The sequence below is a fragment of the Haliotis asinina genome, chromosome 4, assembly GCF_037392515.1.
Source record: "Haliotis asinina isolate JCU_RB_2024 chromosome 4, JCU_Hal_asi_v2, whole genome shotgun sequence".
Classification (NCBI taxonomy): Eukaryota; Metazoa; Mollusca; class Gastropoda; order Lepetellida; family Haliotidae; genus Haliotis; species Haliotis asinina.
This window is the reverse complement of record NC_090283.1, coordinates 78,435,646-78,456,567: the sequence shown is the minus strand read 5'-3', so window position 1 is coordinate 78,456,567 and position 20,922 is coordinate 78,435,646. Positions and strand designations below refer to the sequence as shown.

Genomic DNA, 20,922 nt, shown 5'->3' with positions numbered 1-20,922 from the left:
TAATTCGTCTTGAAGTATTGATGATTAAACATGTCAATTTTGAAATCCTTCCGACAATTATTATGTTACTTAAAGTTACTTACATTTATTTGACTTAAACTGATTACCAATTTCGAAAAGGGAACGATGGTTTTTTGTCTCCCTGTACCTGATTGAAGACTTGAATATAGCTCATTATCACCATCTTCAGCTCGATATGTGTTGAATAGCACTGCCTTGAATAGCATTCCACCTTTGTATTCTCGGCCGCTGGAATGCGCAGTAAAATGTCATGGTCGTACAGAACTGTTTGTTGTCTTAATTGGGATGGGCTAATGTTATAATATTTGGTGCTGATTCCCCAATATACCGTGACGAAGACTGTTACGATGCTGTCACTTCCATTCCAAAACTCTGGTCCAGCGCAGCTGTTTTCTCGTTCAGTGGATCATTGTGTACACTTGTATGATGTGTGACAAGCTCTACTTTTCAACTGTTATCTGCATACACAGAAATACAGATTATGTACACACCAAACATTATCACCCACTAACTGCACTGGGCTGTGGTACAACGCGACACGTTCTCCGACTCGGTTATCAACGAAACACGTGTTGCTTGCACGTGCCTGCATAACAAATCTATATGGCTTCGGTAAAGTACTAGTGAAATATGGGGCTTTTTTCGTTCGCTGAAAAATATTAAAACTACAATTTCAGTGCATTATCTTTAAATTCACAAATCGAGGCGTATATATTGTTATTTCTCCAGGCTTTATTGCTGTCTGTATACAAAGGTTTGCATACGCAACAAACAGAATTGGTGTTTGTCAGAATCAAAGTTTTCGGACAGGAGCCTACACTTTATCACGTAACCAGAACACCTTTATTGCATATAAATCAAATATATTGCTTTAAAAAAACACACGAGTGTATCATGATCGAAACACCGACTCCGTGGTTTTTCAGACACAACCAAGGTGTAATTACGGTACGGCCTGCACATATACCTGCGCTCCGTCAGCATATCTTGCTCTATACACTAAACTTGAAAAGCTGTATGACATCGAAGGTTTCTTTACAAATAACGGACGATTTCCATTCTTATAAACGCACTGAACGGAACAATGCTTATCCAGCACATTTGTTAGCTTTGCGCCCTCGGACCCCTAGTCCAGTGACCTTGAAGACTGACCCAGCAAATGATCCTTTCCCCAGTTGTGGTGGGGCCGTTGATGTGACGTAGAGGTCGGTGAAGTCCTCACCTCCGAAACAACACGACGTTATCCCTTCGCATGGGAATTTGACAGTTCGGATGACCTTTCCTGGATAGACAAAATATGACTCCATGTTAACCAAGGAGGCAATTTCCCCACATTATTGAGTATGTTGTGTATATAAACACACACTCAACAAAATTCCAGCTATACCTTGACTTACTCCAACTCTGTATTCACCTGCAATCCCACTTAAACCAAGTGTCAACAACTGGAGCAACGATCTACACAACAGACATATGATGGCGTGTATAAACAACGTCGCCCAGTCATACGTGACCACGCAGAGAGTATTCTAATAATTGAGTGAGTGAGTTCATAATTAACGTCACATCGGCAATATTTCAGCCATATCGTGACGAGAACATTTAACACTAAAATGGAATATATGTACACTATAAAAACCTGTCGACGGTGGACAGCAAAAATACTAGAATATCACGGATATACGAGGGGATATCAATAAGTTTTGAGCCTTGCATAGAAAAACACAAAATATTGGTATGAATCACATTTATTTTTCAACATAGTCCCCTTGTGAGTCAAGACACTTGTTCCATCTTTTCTGCCAGGCGCTGATGCCATCTCTGTAGAAGGCGCCATTTTGGTCCTCAAACCAAGCCTCAGTAGCAGCAATAAGCTCATTGTCATCCTCAAATCTACGACCACGCAAGTGTTTCTTGAGATCGAACAGATGGTAATCACTTGGTGCCAGGTCTGGAGAGTAGGGGTGATGCGGCAAGATTTCGTACCGGCATTCCTGGACAGCAGCGGCTGCAACGCGAGAGGTGTGTACTGGAGCATTGTCTTGATGTAGAAGAATACCACGTCTGATCTTGCCCCGGCGCTTCTCCTTGATTGACTGTCGCACTTGCCTCAACAAGTTAGCGTAATATTCCCCATTCATTGTTCTTCCTTTTGGTAAGTAATCTATGTGGATGACGCCTTTGCTTTCCCAGAAAACTGTCACCATTACCTTCTGCACTGATCTGGAGGCTTTGTACTTTTTGGTCCTGGGAGAAGTGACATGTTTCCATTCCATGGATTCTTGTTTGCTCTCAGGATCATAGTGGTGGATCCAGGGTTCATCACAGGTTACTAGCCTAAAGTGAGAATCTTCTGGATTCTTGTTGTATTCTTGTTGTTGCATGGAGTTGCTTATGGTGACCCTTGTTTGCTTCATTTCATCTGTAAGCATTCTTGGCACCCATCTTGTGCACACCTTAGACATGACGAGATGTTTATGAAGAATTGTCTCGATGGATCCGTGTGAAATGCCTGTGGTCTCCTCTAACTCGTGGAGTGTGATTCGACGATTTTCCAGCACACGTCTATGCACTCTGTCAATGTTTTCCTGACTAGTGCTTGTTGTTGGGCGACCTGGGGTCATCTTCAAGACTCTCTCTACCATGCTTAAATTCACTGACCCATCGTTTGATGGTAGCAGATGAAGGGGAAGACCTCCCATAAACTGCTGAAAGCCTTTCTTCAATGTTCTTCACCGAGTTTCCTTCAAGAACTAAAAACATAATTACTGCTCTATACTCAATTTTATTCATTTTCACTGCCGTGAGGGGGGGTCTCTTTCTGTCAATGTGAGCTGTTCAATAACTTCTGAGAGTAGGATACCAAACCTCATATATCAAATCAGCTACACCCCAAGGTTCAATGTCGTACCATAGGCTGTGTAATCTATACCTGGGTATGAAAAATGCTCAAAGCTCAAAACGTATTGACATCCCCTCGTACATAAACAGGCTGAAGGCTGAAGGGATGATGTAAATCCAGCTGGGTCTATGCAGGCAGCAAACGTACTGTAAGTCCCCATCGTTCCATGGTGGTGACCTACCTGAGCTTTTGGCTATCTATAACCTCTTTTTTTCACATTGTATTGTCTTCTGAACTATTCTGTGTTTCGATTAACACATTAGTTTTATATTCTAGTTGTTTTTACTGTCTTTCGTTCATTTGCTTTTAATAATTTACCTATATTTATTACAGAATTAAACCTCTTCTCAGTCACGATTTGGCTGAAATATTGTCTAACTCGCTCTTTCATTCTACAAACATCTCTTTCGTCACCACCATGTACGTTCACTTACCTGTCTCGGGATCGAGTCGGATAACTTTCCCACCCTCAAAACAGACCACCCATAATTTCCCCTCTGTATCAATGGTCATTCCGTCAGGCACAACCATATCTGGGGTTTCAGTCAAGCTAAAGTCTGCTACAGTTCTCTTGTTGCCTGAAACAAATAGAAGACTAAAGTCTGCCTTTATGGAACAGGTGCTTGCTTTGTGTGTCTGTAAGACCAGATCGATATCAGTGAAACATTCCGTTTAGTCTTTGTGTAAAGTGAACATGTACGAGTATCTAAGCCCTGTTTTCAGAGGGCTGAACTACTGTAAAGTTATTGTCCTCCAGCGAAGGTACATAAGTCCACCCAAATAGTAGATTTAACCTTACGAACTTTGTAATAGAAGAATATCTGGTCTTTCTTTATGGCTAGATTTGTTATAAATCGAAACTGAAGGGATGGTGTAAATGATGGGGTGGGGTTCATGCAGAAAGTACAGTAAGTATGGAGATCTACAGCCTGGTTTTATATTGCATTGTTCTTTTTAATAATTTCGTTTTATAACATGCTAGTTCCACCTGATACCTGTCACACACTACTAGTCGTACGATTCGTCGACCACCAGATCTTTAATTTCTACTTTTATATAGATCTGAAATTAATTCATTAATTGTTTTTGTCAGGGCTGTGGCTGTAATGCTGACGAGATGACGATAAATATTAGCTCACTCACTTATCCAAATTTGATCAACATATTTACCAACAACAATATTAATCCCACTAAGGAGTTTAATGTGTGATATTGATCAATAAATAGCAGCCGACGTTATAGCGTCTGTTTTACCTTTATCTTTCCTATCATTACGGATTGCAAGCCAACAGCAAAAACAATAACATTATCGCCCACTGATACAACTTGGATCGGAGTGAAAAAAACATTCCGATTCCGAAACATTTATTAAAACAAACTGCGAGAAAAAAATATTTTTTTGTTTATTTGTTAATGATTGGTAAAGGCAAAGCTAACAAAACAGCCCTACGTTCAGCAGTGAAAATAGTCAGCAGTATTCTAGCTATATTCCAGCTAAATGGCGATCTGTATGAAAGAAAAGTGATTCCTCATTTCAGAAATGTTGTTCAGACATGGCAAACAGTGAGTAAGATATTTAAAGGCTCGTTTACATCTAGAAGGCCTAAATCAGCGTGTTTGATGCCCGACGTTTGATGTCCGACTTCAAGGAGTGGAAGTAAGTCCATAAGTCCCAAAACATTCAAGGTAATTGTATAAACGTAGTATTTGTGTTACTTTAAATTATGGCCAGCATTTGAAGGGATGGTGTAAATACAACTCATCAGTGTTTGTGACGTTTTGCATATATTTGCCTATTAATGAACGAACATGCATAATAATGAACGTCGTGATTGACCTCTCTCACCTGTGACACCAGGGACATTTGTCTGTCAATAATCAATGAAATATAGATCCGTGACTGACCTTTCTGACCTTTGTCGTTTGGCCTGTATTTGCCTATTAATGAACAGAATGCGTTTGTTCATGAGCGATAGAACAAGGAGTTCGCGACCATGGATACGGGTTTGGCCTTCACGACCTGAGACGACAAACATACATTTGCATACTAATTCTCCCTTCTGTCTGCAAGTCTGAGTGTATCATGATCATGTGTTTGTCAAAATGGTAATGACACCAGGTGTTCACGAAAAGATGCGCATATGCTGGCCCATCATAAACATTTTCAAAAAACAAAAACGTCAATTGTCCACATGGAAAAATCGGGAAAGGGTGTGCTTTTAAATTTGTGTGACTGTTAGTGTTGTCACAACCCCAAGTTAAAGGTAGACAGCCCTGTGCACTTAAAAGAACCCACGAATCCGTTGGTACCTGACCATACGGTGGTCACATGAATACATGCAAACACCAAGTTTCGGGTACAGCAATGTGCAGTAAACTTGGATAGAGCACTGTGACTGGGTACCTCGTACGGATTGGAACGCCACATTAACTTGATGAGTCTAAATGTTTGCAAGAGTTGTAGCATCCCAAGGGAGATGAGACTGAAAAATACGATGGTCGTTGGGAAAACCAAAGGTGAGCTGAACATCAAAACTGCAAAGGCTGGGGGTCTTCGAACAATGCAGACTATCAGAAAGATATAGTCATCCGTTTTCTCTCACAGTCTTGTTTTGTTTTGGATTTTGGGTTTTTTTTTTTGTTTTGTTTGTTTGTTTGTTTTTGTTTATTTTTGTTTATTTTGTTTTTGTTGTTTTTTTTGGGGGGGTTGTGTTCGTTTGTTTTGGTTTTTGTATTCATTTTTTTATTTTTGTTTCTTTCTTTTCTTTCATTTTTTCTCTCTTAATCTTTATACAGCTAAATATTAAGTGTGGAGTTTGCACTTTCCATTATGTATTCCTGATCCATTCTATGAGGACCCGTGTAAACGAGTCAGTACACGCCTCATCAAAGCACCAGAAGGACTTTGTGTTAGTGTTACGGTCAAAACTTTGCCGTGACAAAACGTATACGAAATTCCCTATGACCCAGCAAAATTTAAGGCTGACACGTCTAAGATATTCAACAATGTGCATTGACCAAAGAGCAAAAAACAATAATTGACAATAGAGATTTCTAGTACAATGCAGCTGAGTCAAATCTCAAGTAATAGGTCTCAAACATAATATCAACTCACCAAAGTCTTTGTTTTCAGTGAGAAACAGTTCTCCTAGATGTTTCACAGCGCGCGGTCTTTAATGAGAGATCGTGAGAGATACTTCAACAACGATATACCATCTACCCTGAGAAACATCTTATGACGTTTTTAGGAAGAGTGTAAAAGCCAGTCTCTCTAAATCAGACTACACTCGCCTTTGTCGCTTTGTGACTCTTTATGTAAAGTATCTTAGAGTCCCATGTGATATAGGCGCTATACACATATTGTATATTATAATATTATTATTATGTTTTACAGATTGAGATAGAAATGCGGCAAAGAGGGTTCGGGTGATCCTGGCACAATCAGGCTGATAACACTCGTCATCAGCTCAGGGCTCTCACCCCATCTACACGCAGCCCAGACAGCGAATGGGACTTCTCCCAGGAAACACTGCCTAGTCGAACCCACCAAGAACTTTTCGGAGAATATGGAGGCTCCCGAACACTGCAGCCTTCTGCATTACCCAGATTGTCAGAAGGGCTGTGCTCCCGGTGGAGAACCCGGGCACTCTCCTCATCTGCACCAAGAGATCAGGAGGTACCAAACCAAGGGCACCGAGAACAATGGGGAACCTGACGACTGTGTACTTGGGATGCAAGCAAGACATTTTAAAGGCGAGGTCCGCATATTTATCATGCTTTTCCTGAATCGTGCCAATCACATTATTGTCAAAAGGGACAGACTGGCGCAGATGAGGAGGTACCAAACCATCGAGAACAATGGGGAGCCTGACGACTGTGTACTTGGGATGCAAGCGAGACATTTCAAAGGTGAGGCCCGCATATGTATCACGCTTTTCCTAAATCTTGCCAAAAAGGGACAGAAAATACAATGATGTAAATAATTTCACTGGCTTTACCAAAAAGGACAAGATCAGGCTTGTTGGCTCTAATTCGTCTCAGACTGTATACTGGCCTATTCCAGAGAAATTTGAAAGCATCATTTTCCAGGACGCCATGGACATGTTCAGGGTCGTACCATGGATGGACCATGGGGTCAAAGCCACAGGCATGGCGGAGACGATAGTAAAAGCAGCGAGCCATGCCATCATGTCCTGTAACGTATGCTGTTTGTGCCAAGGAAGGGCATCCACTGACAGGGTGCTGGACAGTAATTTCATTGCAAAAACGACATTTCATGTTCACATTTTGATTAAGAATCACATTTTGACTGTTGCGAGTGGGAAGTGACTGGTCCTGAGTAGCAAAAAGGAAGCCCTCAGTTTCATATTTGAGACCAGCCGACATCATCCAGGTGAAGGAGTCAGTTGGATTGCTGTTCTGTTCCACACACTGCATGTACACACGATGCAATGGCTTCTCAGACAGCTTCTCCACGAAGGACCGACTCTTGGTTAAGGACTTCACCTGGTATACTGCTACCGCTGTACCGTCGCCATTAAAAAATCAACTTCAAATTTCAGATTGTGTCCAACAACCTTGGCACGCTTAAAATTGCTGTGGAATACCTTGCTTTCATAGTGAGTCTTCACATGCATCACCAGAGGTTCATCCGATAAATAAATATGTGCAAAAGTACACAATAAAATTCTGTCATGAACAGCCTCCACATTAATCAAACCCCGACCTCCTGATTTGATTGGCATATATAAACGATTAAGAGAGGAACGAGGGTGGTGTGTTCTGTTATCAGGCATGATCCTTCTGATCAGGCGGGCAAGACTCTGGGTGTCTTGTTTTGTGCAGTCAACTATTCCAAAGGATTAGGAGAGGACTGGTACAGCAAAAGCATTGGTAGCTTTGACCTTGTTTCCAGAATTTAGCTCTGAGCTCCAGATTTTCTTTAAACGACATATACACTCGACAAGTTTATTTTGAATCTCGGTATTCTGGAGCTTGTCTCGAACTTGCAGTCCAAGATATGTGTAGGCCAGTTCTTCCACAAGATGCTAAAAAACTCCTCCCCATCATTAGTTACCTTGCCACATTTCAAATGAAGACTATAACATTTGACGAGTCCAAATGTCATGCCAGTATCATTAGAGAAGGACTCGACAAGGAGAACCTGTTCTGTCAAATTAGTATCTCCTTTGGCAAGGAGCCCGATATCATCCATGTAGGGGAGATGAGTAAGAGGTGTTGAGGACCAGTGCTGATGAGGTCAGGGATGGTAAGAGTTACCACCCTATTCAGCAGAAAACTCAAAGGATTTAGAGAGAGACAAAAAAAAGGAGTTAAAAGGTTCCCTTGAAATATTCCCCTTCTGACTGAAATAGATTCCGAAGTCTGCACCTGCCCTTGCAAGTACATCTCAAGTTGAGTCGAACAGCCTGGCACCCATGGTGCCTCCAGGTTACACTTGCCAGGTATAGATCACAACTGTTTCCAGAACCTTTCATTGGCAGCCATTGGAGGTCGCTTATCATGCTCTCGTTCACCACTCATTTTAAGTTGACTGTAGAATTGTTTCTCATTTTTTCTAAAAAGTTTATTTTGTTTGATGAATTTGTTTTTCTTTTCCCATTTTTTCTTTCTTTCAGTCCAAACTTTTTGTTTTGCCTTAAGGGAATCGACAATTTGGAGAAGTACCTTTTCTTTGGTTGTTTTGTACTGTAATTTTAATTTTCTCCCAATTGCCTTTTCTCGTTTAGACATGGGATTCCCTGATGATCTTAATTTCAGGCACAGCTCTATCGAGGAAATTTGTTTTCTTGTTTCTTTTAGTTTCACTTGAAACCGGTTTTTCTTTGGTTTATTGTTCTTAGTATTGAGTGATTTTTCTTTGGAAACTGTGTGACGTTCCTCCAAGGTTCGAGAGGCAGCATAGACACAACAATTTACTTCATATAAGGAACAATCCGCAGAAAGTTTCACAGAAATAATGTCAGTTAATAAATCAATTTCATTTTTTGGAAAAGATATATTTGTTTCTTTAAATGTTTTTCCAAAGGTAAAGCAGATACTTCATCATATATAAAGTGTCTAGTAGTGTGGATTTGAGATGTTTTGACTAAGATATTCTTGGTCGGGTTCAGTGCCTTCCCCTGTGGCAATTGTTATTTATTATTAAGTTTTCGAATAGCTTACCAGTGAAGAATACCATCGTTTCGTAAGATGTTTCCCAGTAAATTTCAAATGACATTGAACATAACTCTGATAACTGTATTTATACCTATACGCATCCCGATTTATTTCAAGATGGCCCGTGGATCAAGGAATGGCATGTGGGATGGCGGTGTACAACGTTGCACAGCCGAACAATAGCCAAACAGAACATATGTCCTGGAAACCTGGAGTTCCCGAATCTACTTACTTACAGTCCCAGTTGTTATGTCAAAGTCGAATGCATACACCTGGCCGGGTATGGAGTCGATGAAGTACATGACGCTGCTGTCGTCAGTCCAGTCCATCCCGTTGCCCATTGTGATGTTACTTAGGTGTTTTTTGACGCTCCCATCGGCATCCAAGCTGTATAACGAACCGTGGTATTTCGGCCAGTCGCCGACGTCAAGGGCAACGTCACCAAAGTGACATGACCCTGTGTTGAAAGTAACAAGTAGTTATTCTTGCATAGCTTGGTACATTGAAATAAGATTCAGCACAATGTCAAAATAAATGTCATATCCGTATTTGTGTTGGTGCTGTTATGTTTTTCTTATATATACAGCAGAATGTGAAAGCAATCGCCGTACCTGTATAAGTAACCTGTTAGATTCAGAGTATCTCAACGAAACTAGCTGTATGTTTAAATGAGTGAGTCATTGATCATCGGTCACCTCTGTGAACAGTATTCTGGTTGTATTACCGATCGGCAGTTTCCTCTATTATTGACGGCATACCAAACATCGGGCATTAACATGGGCTTCGGCCACAGCTTCCTTGCGTGCCCAAGGGACGCAACTCCGCAAAGTGAACCTCAGACGCCTCAGAACACTCAATTTCAACATATGAACCTACCAATCCAGAGTCGACCGGAAGCATCCACTTTGCCGTCATTGAGTGTATTAGCATCGGCCTCGACCTTTGCAATGCTGGTGACCTTGCCACTGTCCCAAGAGCCCACGATGGCGAGGTCGGTCTTCTGGTTCACCACAAAGCCACCTTTCTGTCGAGAGAGGACGACAGTCGCTACAGATCCTCCTAGGATGAAGCGTGACGTGTTATACCATTCCAACACATTCCAAAGGCCTCAACAGCATTTTATGGACTGCACATTTTTTGTCGTTCACAATAGGACTACCCGCTATTGGGTTTGTGACGGCATTTGGATGTCATAGACATAAAATATGTTATTCCTCTAACTCTTCGTGATGTAAATATTTACCTATATAGTCTGAATGGAAACGTTTAATTGTTGTTAAAATGTTACAATTTGGAAATGTTTTCAACAATGCGCGGTTCTCTGTGGGGCGTGCATATGAAATGAGTTCAACCAACCAAACAATCGCGATTCGTCTTTAGCAACCTTTGCGACCAAAAGTTTCGTACGTATGATTTGAGAAAAGCGATTTCACTCACTGTTTTTCTTGCCCTGACTCGCGTATTTACAAACCTTTGTTTCAGTGTTGAAATACTGTAATACAAACACGTTTACGAACTGACATATCTGGAGAGCTGATTAATATCCCACCTCCAAGGTTCAGTCGGCTATTTTCTCCTGTAACGGCGTTGTATCTGCAGATGTCATTAGTGTACACGTCCACGTAGTAAAGGCATTGCGTTGTATCGTCCCAGTAGGGACCCTCCCCAAAATTAACACAATTCTTCACAACGACTTCAATCTTCTCAGACATAATCTGAAAGTGGGAGTACCAAAAACATACAAATGACAGGAAATCAATTCGAAAGGAACAAGTTATCCTTTACCAGATCTGATCAGCAAAGACATTTTCCTAGCAATATCCCAGTCACAAGATGCTTGTCTGTTGCCATGAGACACGTGGCGCAGCAATTCCTCAGTTATTTAACATTCTACTGTAGATACAGAAATGGACAGCGGTGTGCCATCTTCAGCCTTTCTCGGATTTTAGAATCATGATCTGGAAAGAGCAACCAGAACCTTCGAAAGTTCACCAACTTCATCTTGGAACTCACAACCTCCATGATAACTTAACGTTCGTAAGGATATTATACAGGAGTAGTGAACAGCGTCTCCCTGGCGTCTTTCGATTGTTCTCGGTCACGTGACCCCGATTGTGACGTCATTCGATTGTTCTAGGATGACATCATGAGTTGGTGTGTACGGGGTGTGACGTCATTCGATTGTTCTAGGATGACGTCATGAGTTGGTGTGTACGAGGTGTGACGTGGTCGTTAGCAACGGGGGTGTTGCTAGGCAACGGTGGTTGTTTGTGCGCGATCTCGCGGAATCTCGCGTGATCTCGCGAGAAGGAAGCGTGTTTCAAGATGGCGGCAGACGGACGGCACGGCACGGGACGGGACGAGGGAAGGGAAGGGAAGGGAAGGGAAGGAGAGGGGAGAGGGGGAGGAGGGAAGAGTGAGTGGAACGACGGCGATGGGATGGGATGGGATGCATCGTGTTTCAAGCAGTCTTTAGGGAGCAGGTGGGTGGCCCTGAAAAGGGCCGTGAGGTGTGGATGCTTCACAGTCAGCATAGGCAGATGAGTTGGAGTCCTCGGAAAACATATTTGCCGGGACAAATGTCATCGTGGAGGGATTGCGTTCCTTTGGGGACACCCCCACCACAATAGAGACAGACGTAAAACTTGGCTGTGGGGACGACATCGAATCGATCGGATGGACGGGCTTTCAGACAGGTAGGGCACATGATGAATCGCCATTGGTCTGCTAATTCTTGTAAAGGCACCATTTCCGTGTTGGCTGTTTTCTTGGCTGTAGTGCCTGTTCTCGCGGTGGTTGGTGGTGGTCGCGCTGTCGTGCCAGCTCCCGTCGTTCCGTCGTCGTCGTCGTCGTCGTCGTCGCCGCCGTCTTCAATCTTGATGGTCGGTTCTAGTGGTGGTGAGGGTGTGGTGGTGGTGGTGGTGGTGGTAGGAATGAGGGGCGTTGTCCCTTCTTTTTCTTCTTCTTCTTCCTTCTTCGGGCTGCACCGGAGACACTGTTTTCGTCCACAGTTTCTTCGGTAAGGGGCTGGTCGATCCATTTTCACTTTACGTGTATCCATATCTTCGTCACACACACACAAGGAGTCGACGATATGTGAGGGTGACTAGTCATGGCCACGTTTATATAGCCTCGACGACGTCACAGCCATGACGTCGTGCTTGCACGTGAGATCGTAACGTCATCATGGCGCGTGAGGTCGTGACGTCATGGTCGTGAGGTGTTGTCTTGTGATTGGCTGAGTTCTGTTATATAAGATGAGGAGGAGGACGGGAGCGGACAACCATGGAAGAAAACTGGGATCTAGAACTGATCTCCGTGGAGACACCCCCACCATCGCCAGCGCCCATCCCTCCACCACCACCGGCTTTTCCATCATGGCGACACTTGCCAGCTTGGCAGTGTCGCCAATGCCAGGGAGGGTTGCCCGTGTATTGCAAGGGCACGGATGACTACAGCGGGACTTTTCAATGCGTGTATTGCGGCACGGTGTTGAAAGATACTTATCATCGTCGCCTGACTCACGGGGTCAAGTGCCCCGTGAAAACCAAGATAACCATTCACCCGTGTCAGTGCATGATGCCGCCCCTGTGGTCGTTGTGATCACCACAACGGAAAAAAACGGCCCTTTTCAGGGCCATCCAACTTTCTCTAAAGAATGCTTTCATGCTATGACAATCATAACAAGGCATGTGTGTTGGGTTTTTTTCAACGTTTTATTTCCCCCGCTAACAAGAACCATGGTGACAAAAGAGTCAGGATTAGGGGCGTCCCTGATCTTTTGTTTACAAACGGTAGGAACTCGAACATGAAGAGAACATCATAACATCAGAACCATAAGAACAACATGTTTGACAGGGCTGTGGATCCTGGACGTCGTTGTTGTTGTTGTTGTTGTTGTCTGGCAGGCGTGTGAGTTGAAACCAGCGTTTCACACGTTCTTCATTGACGAGGGTGTTGAAGGGATCAAACTGTTCCATCACGTCGTCGAAAGTCCATCCACGGGCACGATGAGCCAGGACAAACAAACAGTACATTCCACAAGAGCTACTGAACCAGGGTTGAACTGAATTCACATTCCACCGCTGTGCGAGCCATCCTGTGTAGGCCATGACATGCCGAACGTCTGGATGCAGTTGGGTGGGATCACTTATAGAATACCTTGGTCCATAGTAGTGGGTAGGGACGCCATAACTGTCAAAGTACTCAAAGACACCCGGTGCTGGACGATAGACGCACACCCAGTGTTGTCCCGGGAGATGACTGGGGTCCGTGTTGACGATGTAAGCTTTAGGATAAGGACCGTGTCGTTCACTTAGCACGGTGATGGCAAAGTGATCTCGGGCAAAAGTCCCTTGGTAAAGGGGTCGCAGCAGGGGGTCCTGTTGGACGTAGGCGTTCACCTGTTTGGTCGTCAGTCCATCCATCCTTAGACCATCAGAGCGTTGCGGAACCGATCAATTTCCAACACGCTTTCGTATTCCTCGTAGCAGACGAGGGTGACCGGACGAAGTAAGGGTTCTGCAAACTGGAGTTCGAGTCCCAACTTGCCCGTGTGTCGTGGGTAGTTATGGCCTTCGTCTGCTCCCAGATCTGCCGTCAAATCCACCACCCACAGGGTGAATCCGTTCCTGAACTCGTCTAGCGTGAGGTTGCAGGGATGTTCTTGCCACAGGTGTCCCGTGTTGCGAAACAGGTTCAAGTACAACTGTTTGAGCGAACCACTGTTGTTCTGAAAGTCACTTTTGATTTCTGTGCCATGCACTTCCTGGCCATTGAGTTTCAGTTTGAGACTGGTCACGTTGTTGTGTTTGAAATGGAAGGGGTTCTTTTCCTTGCTACCGGCAAAAGCATCGTTGTCCACCAGTCCCAACACCACGCATTTGGGCAGTTGTCCTCCCACCAGTTGATCTTTGTGGAAATCGCGTCCTCCTCCTGGAATGTCGTGAGCCGTGACTTGGACTCGGGTCAAAGGATATTTGGCCGTGACTCCTGGTGACATGTGTTTCACGTGCTGTTCCCGTATGGCAGGATCGATGTTGACTTGGCGCACGTAAAACTCGGCTTTGGTCAGTTCAAATCGACATTCCACATCTCCAGCACTCATCAAGTAGAAATCACTCGGGCTCCGAATCAGTTCTAGTTTCATGGGGACGCCATCCACCAGGTATCGGTCTTGGAGAAACAGGTCACAGTGGAGACGCCCTGTCAGTTCCACTTCTCGGGTGGGTAAAATGACCCGCCGTCGTGCGACGAGTCCTGCATTGACATTCTGAGCGACGGCATTAAAGTCATCCATTTTTCCAGCTTCATCGGTGTACCATCCTGGGCACTGGAGATGCGTCCCTTTGGCTGCCTTCCCATAACTCAGTAACGTTTCCAAATAGGCTCGGTAGGGATAGGTTCCCATGGAGGGGGTGATTTCCAACTGGTTGTGTCCCACTTGCACACGTACTTCTCGAAAGAGGGAATGCATCATGTTGTTCACCGTGGACATGACGAGTCGGTCATCCCCATCATGAGTGGCATCTGTGCCATCGGTATTCTTGATTTTGAGGCAGATGCGAAGGTAACACTGATTCAAATCGATGTAGGCATTCACAGGGTTGGCAATGTTAAACTGGAGGGGACCCGCCACCGAAGGGGGTGCCAGAGGACTGTATCGAATCCACTGACCCTCTTGAACTGACGTCACCACAGGAGGAACCGAAAAGAGATCCAACTGTGACTTGGCACATTCACAAGCATCCCGGCGCATCATCTTGACAGGTCTGCCCAACAGGTCTGCCCAACAGGTCTGCCCAACAGGTCTGCCCAACAGGTCTTGACAGGTTCGTGTCTGGTGTTGAACTGACCCTTGTTCATGGGAATGATCCTTTTATGTCAAGTCCAATGTCACAAAGTTCCATGACGACTCAAAACAAAGCTTGGCGTTTTTGTTGTTGTTTCTTCTTCTTCTTCTTCTTCTTCTTTATGGGACCAGACGGCGGATTTCGTTTTCTTTTGTGTGCCGGTGATGACTGTGACTGCAAGGTGGTCAGTAAGGCCTGTTTTCCATGATGTTTCAAACTGTCCCGTACACTACGACGTCCAGAACGAATATCTTGCACTAAGCCTGGCAGCATCTTCACACCGGTTTTGAGAGCCGATTTTCCCACCGTCTTCAGCATGGAGAGGGTTGAACGGCCCAAGCTTCCCAAGATGCTTCCGAGACCTCTCCCGCGTTGATGAATGCGACCTCGGTACGCAGCTAAACCTCGTCCTTGTTGTTGCAGGCCACCCAAGCCGGTGCTGCACCGGTGTCGGATACACTGATGTCCTACCATGTCAGTACGTGCCCAGGCGACGGGGACGGAAATGGAGTGTCACGATGGTCTTCCCACTCTGGAATGGCACGGGTCGTCCTATGTCATCCATTAAATAGATTTGAATGGCATCCGTGGTTCCCTGATGCAATCCCATGTAGCGTACATGCTGGGGAGTTTTCATCACGACGCTGTCTTCCATCATTCGACGAGATACGGGAACATACATCAGTAAGGGAGCCATGGTATCCCCAACAATTTGATCTTCTACCACATCCGAGTAGACGTACACCGTATCAAAGCCAGCCAGATGGTCGGCTTCCTGTTCCCCCACCACAAGAAGACGGTCAAACACACTCACTTGGACAGGGTAAGTGGAGACTTGACTTATTTCCTCTGCTTCGTCGACCACGGGGAGTTGCATGAATCCGAGCATGCGTACCAAGGAAACAGGCAACACCAGTTGAGTGGTGTAGGCAGACCTGATGGCATCGTGGTCTGGTTGGGTGGCTGTTTTGCAGGAAGAACCCGAGATGGCCCTGCACATGTCTTTCGGTGTGGGAGTATAAAAGTTGACGTGCATTGGGCCGCGCATTTCAAATCGGAGTTCTTCTTTGGGGTAGTTCACGGTGACGGTGTAACGACCTCTGGCATCCGCCTGGTACACATTAGCTGTATGCTTTTCCAACAATCGTGCACAGGCACGCTGAAGCAGGATGTTCAATCCCTGGACCAGTTCTCGAGCGGAATACACGCCTTCGGGAATGATCACCTTTTCGCTGACGGCTCGGATGATGCCTGGGTTCTCTTCGATCACGGTCGCATCCGGTGCTCCTGAACTGTAAATCCTGGTCAAGCGTTCCAAGTTCACGCGAAGCACAAACCAGTTGAAGGGGTACGACACGTTGTACCACGTCATGGGAAAATGAAGTTCACTGACGCCCACTTCCCACTCTTGACGATTCACTTGAATGGGAAAGGGGAGTTTGACTTCGTAATGGTTCACCTTGTTGTCGGGATGAACATCCATGGACGCATCGCTGGGTAAGGTGACGTAAAAGTCCCGCTTGGAGGAAAACAAGGACATGGCCATCCTTGCGCTTAGGGAACCAGACTGGACACGGAGGGAGTCGAAGATGCGGTAGCGGCAGCAGGAGCAGAAGAAGAAGAAGAAGTCAACGATGACGGCGACGATGATACCAACGTGGGTTGTGGGAGCAAGTATCCCAACGAACTGGCCAACAGCGCTGTCCACAACTGTTTCTCACCGTGGTCCAATGCCAACTGAACCATGCTCATGACGACCACGCCATATATCAGCAACACTTGGGAGAAAAACACCACTTCACTGCGTGGCAAGTCCATGCCAAAAAAACACCAACGTGAGGAGGAGGAGGAGGAGGAAGCCTTGTTGTTGTTCTCCTTGCACCTGAGCCTGGATTCGCTCTGCATGATTGGGCAGGGAGTATGACCCAAATGACGGTGACAGAGGGATGCCACCCTTATTTAAAAGACCAAATGAGCCGCAGGGATCCATGAATCGAAGCTGGCCGGGTAACCTGACCACCTCACTAGCACTTCGTCCTTCTTTTGACGCCGTCGACGTTTCAAGACCTGATCGACTTTGTACACGTCATCCGTTTTCTGAATGGGTTGTAGTTCCTCGGGGTAAAAGGTGCCTTGGAGCACTTCTCCATGATCATCTTTCACTCGGTAGACAGGAGGTACACGTCCTTTCACAACGCGATCCACGGTGAACAATTCGCTGGTCCAGTTGGGAAGATACCCTTTGTCAAAGGTCCCTTTGGTCTTGTTCAAGCGAACACGGGTCCCAGGTAACAAGAGAGAACGCTGGTGTTGATGGTGCTTCTGCTTCTGCTGACGTTGCTTCTGCCGTTCCTTCTGGCGCTCCATGTGATCCAACACCCGAATTTCCCCCCAAGGGTTGTGGGGATGCACATCCACGGGTCGCTGTCCGATCGTGCGATGAATGCGATGATTGTATCCATGCATCAGCTGGGGTAAAGCCTTGAGGTAGTGACATGTTCCATGTTGGGTGAAATAACGCCACATACGGTTTTTCAACGTTCTTTGAAAACGTTCCACCACCGAGGCTTTGGTTTCTGGGTTTTGGCTGGTGTAGAAATGAATGTCCTGTTTCTTGAGGAAGGCTTGGAAAGGTTTATTGACAAATTCGGTCCCTTTGTCCGTCTGCAACATGGAGGGCACACGTCCTTCAGCTTGTTTCAGGATTCGTTGAAAGGCTTCGATCAACGTGGTGCCGGTCTTGGACTTCATGGGTTGCACCCAAGCCATTTTGGAGAAGACATCGATGACACACAGCAGATACCGGTAACCTTGGTTCTCTTTCTGATAGGCGAGGAGGTCGCTCAAATCGGCTTGCCACAATTCGTCCACACCGCTCACACGGTAATGATCCCTGGAAAAGGATCGTCGGGCAGGTTTGTGCAAGGTGTACGTGTCCTGGGTTTTCAACCATTGTCGAACCTGATGTTGAGTGAGTGGGGGTTTCCCCTTCTGGGTCCTCCCCTTCTGGGGTTTCCCCTTCTGGGTCCTCCCCTTCTGGGGTTTCCCTTTCTGGGGTTTCCCTTTCTGGGATCCCACGGCTTGCTGTTTGACTGCTGCTTGCCACAAACCACGCCACCCTCCATAGCCTGCTGGATGTTTGGGATCGTAATAAGTATGGTGAAGCCATCGTACCCAGGCAGGCGACAAAGAGGAGGAGGAGGAGGAGGAGGAGGACTTGCTGCTGTTGTTGTTGTTTCTCTTGGGATGTCTCATGCTAACACTGTTGTAGATGTCACCCTCTGCTCTCTTTTATGATTAAAAGTCAATCCATTGACGCACTCGGTTCAGAGGGGAAGAGGGAGTCTCTGTCTTCTTCTTCTTCTTCTTGACGCCAGCAAGATTCGATTGAGGTGGTGTTAAAAACAAGGCTTCTCCTCCTGGACGTTTGACAGGGGTGTCAGGTGGTGTTGCCTGTCGTGTGCCAGGTTGCTGGGTGGTGGATGCTGATCCTTTTGTTTTCATCATCCAGGACCAACGGAGAGGGTTGCCAATCAGTTCATGAGGGACGTTGCTGGAAGCGAGATACTGAGCCAGAACGTTCCAACCCCGTGGAGGATCTGCTTTGGTACGTTGTCGCACCAGATCATTGATGAGATCCACCATGTGAGTCCCAGGCATGGGTTCTCCTTCCACCACGAATTGACCGTTTTCATTCCAACCCAAGTCAGGATGGGCTTGTATCCGTGCCATCAACTGTTTGGCCTTGGCTTGCAGCGTTTTAGGAATCGTTTGCACCACGTCATTCAGAATGAGGTCAGAGGAGGAGGAGTGTTCTGAAACAGAAGAATGAAAAAAAAAACAACATGAGTCAGTGACTCTGTAACCGGCTTCGCGCTCTCCATGCTTAGGATGACAGCTCTCTGCTCTAAGTTGCGATGTGTAATAGGTTACGACACCTCGACTGCTCACTTCCAAGCGCTCATACAATGTCACAGGATGACGTAGTTGTCTGGTTACACCTGTTTCACGTTTAACGCGTCGTTTCCTATCGTCATATATAAAGTATTGTTTCATTGGTCAATTATTGGCGCCGTAATAGGAAATTCGCTAATCATCATGAAGCTTTCACAAGCCCCTTTCCTGATGTTATGCCCAGCACGCCACGTCAACACCGACTCAACATTCTGTCGACGAAAACGACACTAAAAAATAAGTTAAGAGCATAAAGTTATTGTCTTTGTTGTTAAATAAAAGGTCTAGAATACAAATATGAACTTCAAAATACGTTGACTTTTATGTAAATCATTAATAAAAGCAAGAAATTCTCTCTCAAAACGTGGGGCATGTCTATTTTACTAGACGGGGTGAAAGGAAGGGAGATTACTCTAAATTAAATGGGGAGAATGATAGTGCTGGCGTATCAGTTTTGTACACAAGACCTAGAGGGGAGTTCTCTCTAATTCGGTACAGGACAGGCAGGGGTGCGGTGTCACTTACTTTGTAGTTAAATTTTGGCTTGAAGACTCGGCAGAATATATTTTCATTTATTGTTTATTTCAGCTTGCTGTCTTGTGACTAGTGCAGTACAATTGTTGCTACAAGTGGTATGTTTTCATCAATAGCAAATGTACTAAAGTAACAAAAAATATGCAATAATTTCCATCAAAATACATTCATGATATTTTCATTTTTAATTTTAGAAAACTCTAGTATCATGATGATAAATAGTATCAAAATACTTTTGTACTTTAGTGTATTCAGAAATGACTCTTCATATTGGTATATGCTTATTGAATATGTTTACTTGCACATAATGAATCTATATGAGAGTTTCAATTTTAAAGATATTTGTGATTGAAAAGTTGAACATACTCAGGAAACTGTAAAGTGTGCTCATTGCGTAGTTTCAGAGCTAGAAATAACTATATTAGACCATAGTCCTGAGGCTAGTTATGAAATTCGGAAACTGCTAGCACTCAGGGCTTGATAGGAATTCCCTGACTGTAACCAAACATTAATTCTGTTTTCTATTTTTGACTGACAGCAATGTGAATTTGTGAATACTTATTAGGATAACATGTCTGTTAACAGACCTACAGTATACTTGTACACTGTAGTCAAAAGTTTAGCTTGAACACTGGGCAAGTGTTTTGCTTCTTAGCTTGTGAAAATTGAAACTTTCAGTTATGCAGCTTGCTATATGTTTATCTCTGACCTTTTAATAGTTTTGAATGAAATCGGTTTGTCATTAATTTAAGATGAAATGTTCATATCTTTCATGACATGGTTCTCCACTGTTATTTAAGGATGGTCAGTTCTATTGAATTATAATGTCAACTTGTTATGAATTAGCAGGCAGACAATTATTATGATAACATTCTTTCAAATACACTAACTCGAGAGCTTGGACACTTTTAATGCTAGAATTTATAGCTGAAAGTTACCTATTAGTTAACTTTAAACGTTGATAGAAAGTTCAGTAAGTGTATGGTGTGTAAAAGCACTCAATAAATGATATATCGATTACAGGAGTGTTTGTAATGATCCAGCTGCCTTCAGCTTTAATATATTGGGGTTTTAATGTCATACTGGACTTTATTATTATCTCTGGGTTGGTCCATTATCATATTTACAAAACATACCATATTTGGTCACGGGCATGTTGACACAGTTTCAGTATTCTACCACACATTTCTTCCTAAAACTCATACCATAGAAAACATAACCCCAAATCAATAAATGACATTGCCTAAAATTTTAATAAAATCTACCCAGATCAGGTAGAAATAAAGTTAAAGCTATGAAGCCCAAATTTAGATGAGTTGTCTCTTCATAATAATAGCTAATATGACTGATGGTGTTATATATAGTGCCCTTTTATTGATAAAGTGTATTACGTTTAGACGGGATGCCACCTACAGACTACAGACCTCATCCACAAACGTTCAGAGCACAGTTGCGGACTAGATCCCCTAGTTGGAATGA

The 20,922-nt window shown here is 44.4% G+C and overlaps 2 protein-coding genes across 2 annotated transcripts; both read right to left on the bottom strand.

Moving 5' to 3' along the window:
* Positions 1-1,098: 1,098 nt before the first annotated feature.
* LOC137281936 (regucalcin-like) lies at positions 1,099-10,815 on the bottom strand. Its single transcript, XM_067813663.1, has 5 exons — positions 10,653-10,815; positions 9,980-10,159; positions 9,336-9,560; positions 3,358-3,501; positions 1,099-1,303 (listed from the first exon to the last, which is right to left on the bottom strand). Exons 1-5 carry the CDS (start codon positions 10,813-10,815, stop codon positions 1,110-1,112), a joined length of 906 nt encoding a protein of 301 aa, XP_067669764.1. The 3' UTR covers positions 1,099-1,109.
* A 2,717-nt stretch (positions 10,816-13,532) lies between these two features.
* On the bottom strand, positions 13,533-14,864 carry LOC137281167 (uncharacterized protein F54H12.2-like). Its single transcript, XM_067812293.1, has one exon. The coding sequence runs from the start codon at positions 14,862-14,864 to the stop codon at positions 13,533-13,535; it is 1,332 nt and encodes a 443-aa protein (XP_067668394.1).
* Between the last annotated feature and the right edge of the window lie 6,058 nt (positions 14,865-20,922).

Excerpts from the sequence above, each read along its gene's own strand:
- LOC137281936 (XM_067813663.1), bottom strand. The coding sequence starts at position 10,815 with ATGTCTGAGAAGATTGAAGTCGTTGTGAAGAATTGTGTTAATTTTGGG. Across the intron at positions 10,160-10,652 it reads TAGCCGACTGAACCTTGGAG|GATCTGTAGCGACTGTCGTC; the intron begins GTGGGATATTAA and ends TCATCCTAGGAG. Across the intron at positions 3,502-9,335 it reads CATAACAACTGGGACTGTAA|GCAACAAGAGAACTGTAGCA; the intron begins GTAAGTAGATTC and ends TATTTGTTTCAG.
- LOC137281167 (XM_067812293.1), bottom strand. The coding sequence starts at position 14,864 with ATGATGCGCCGGGATGCTTGTGAATGTGCCAAGTCACAGTTGGATCTC.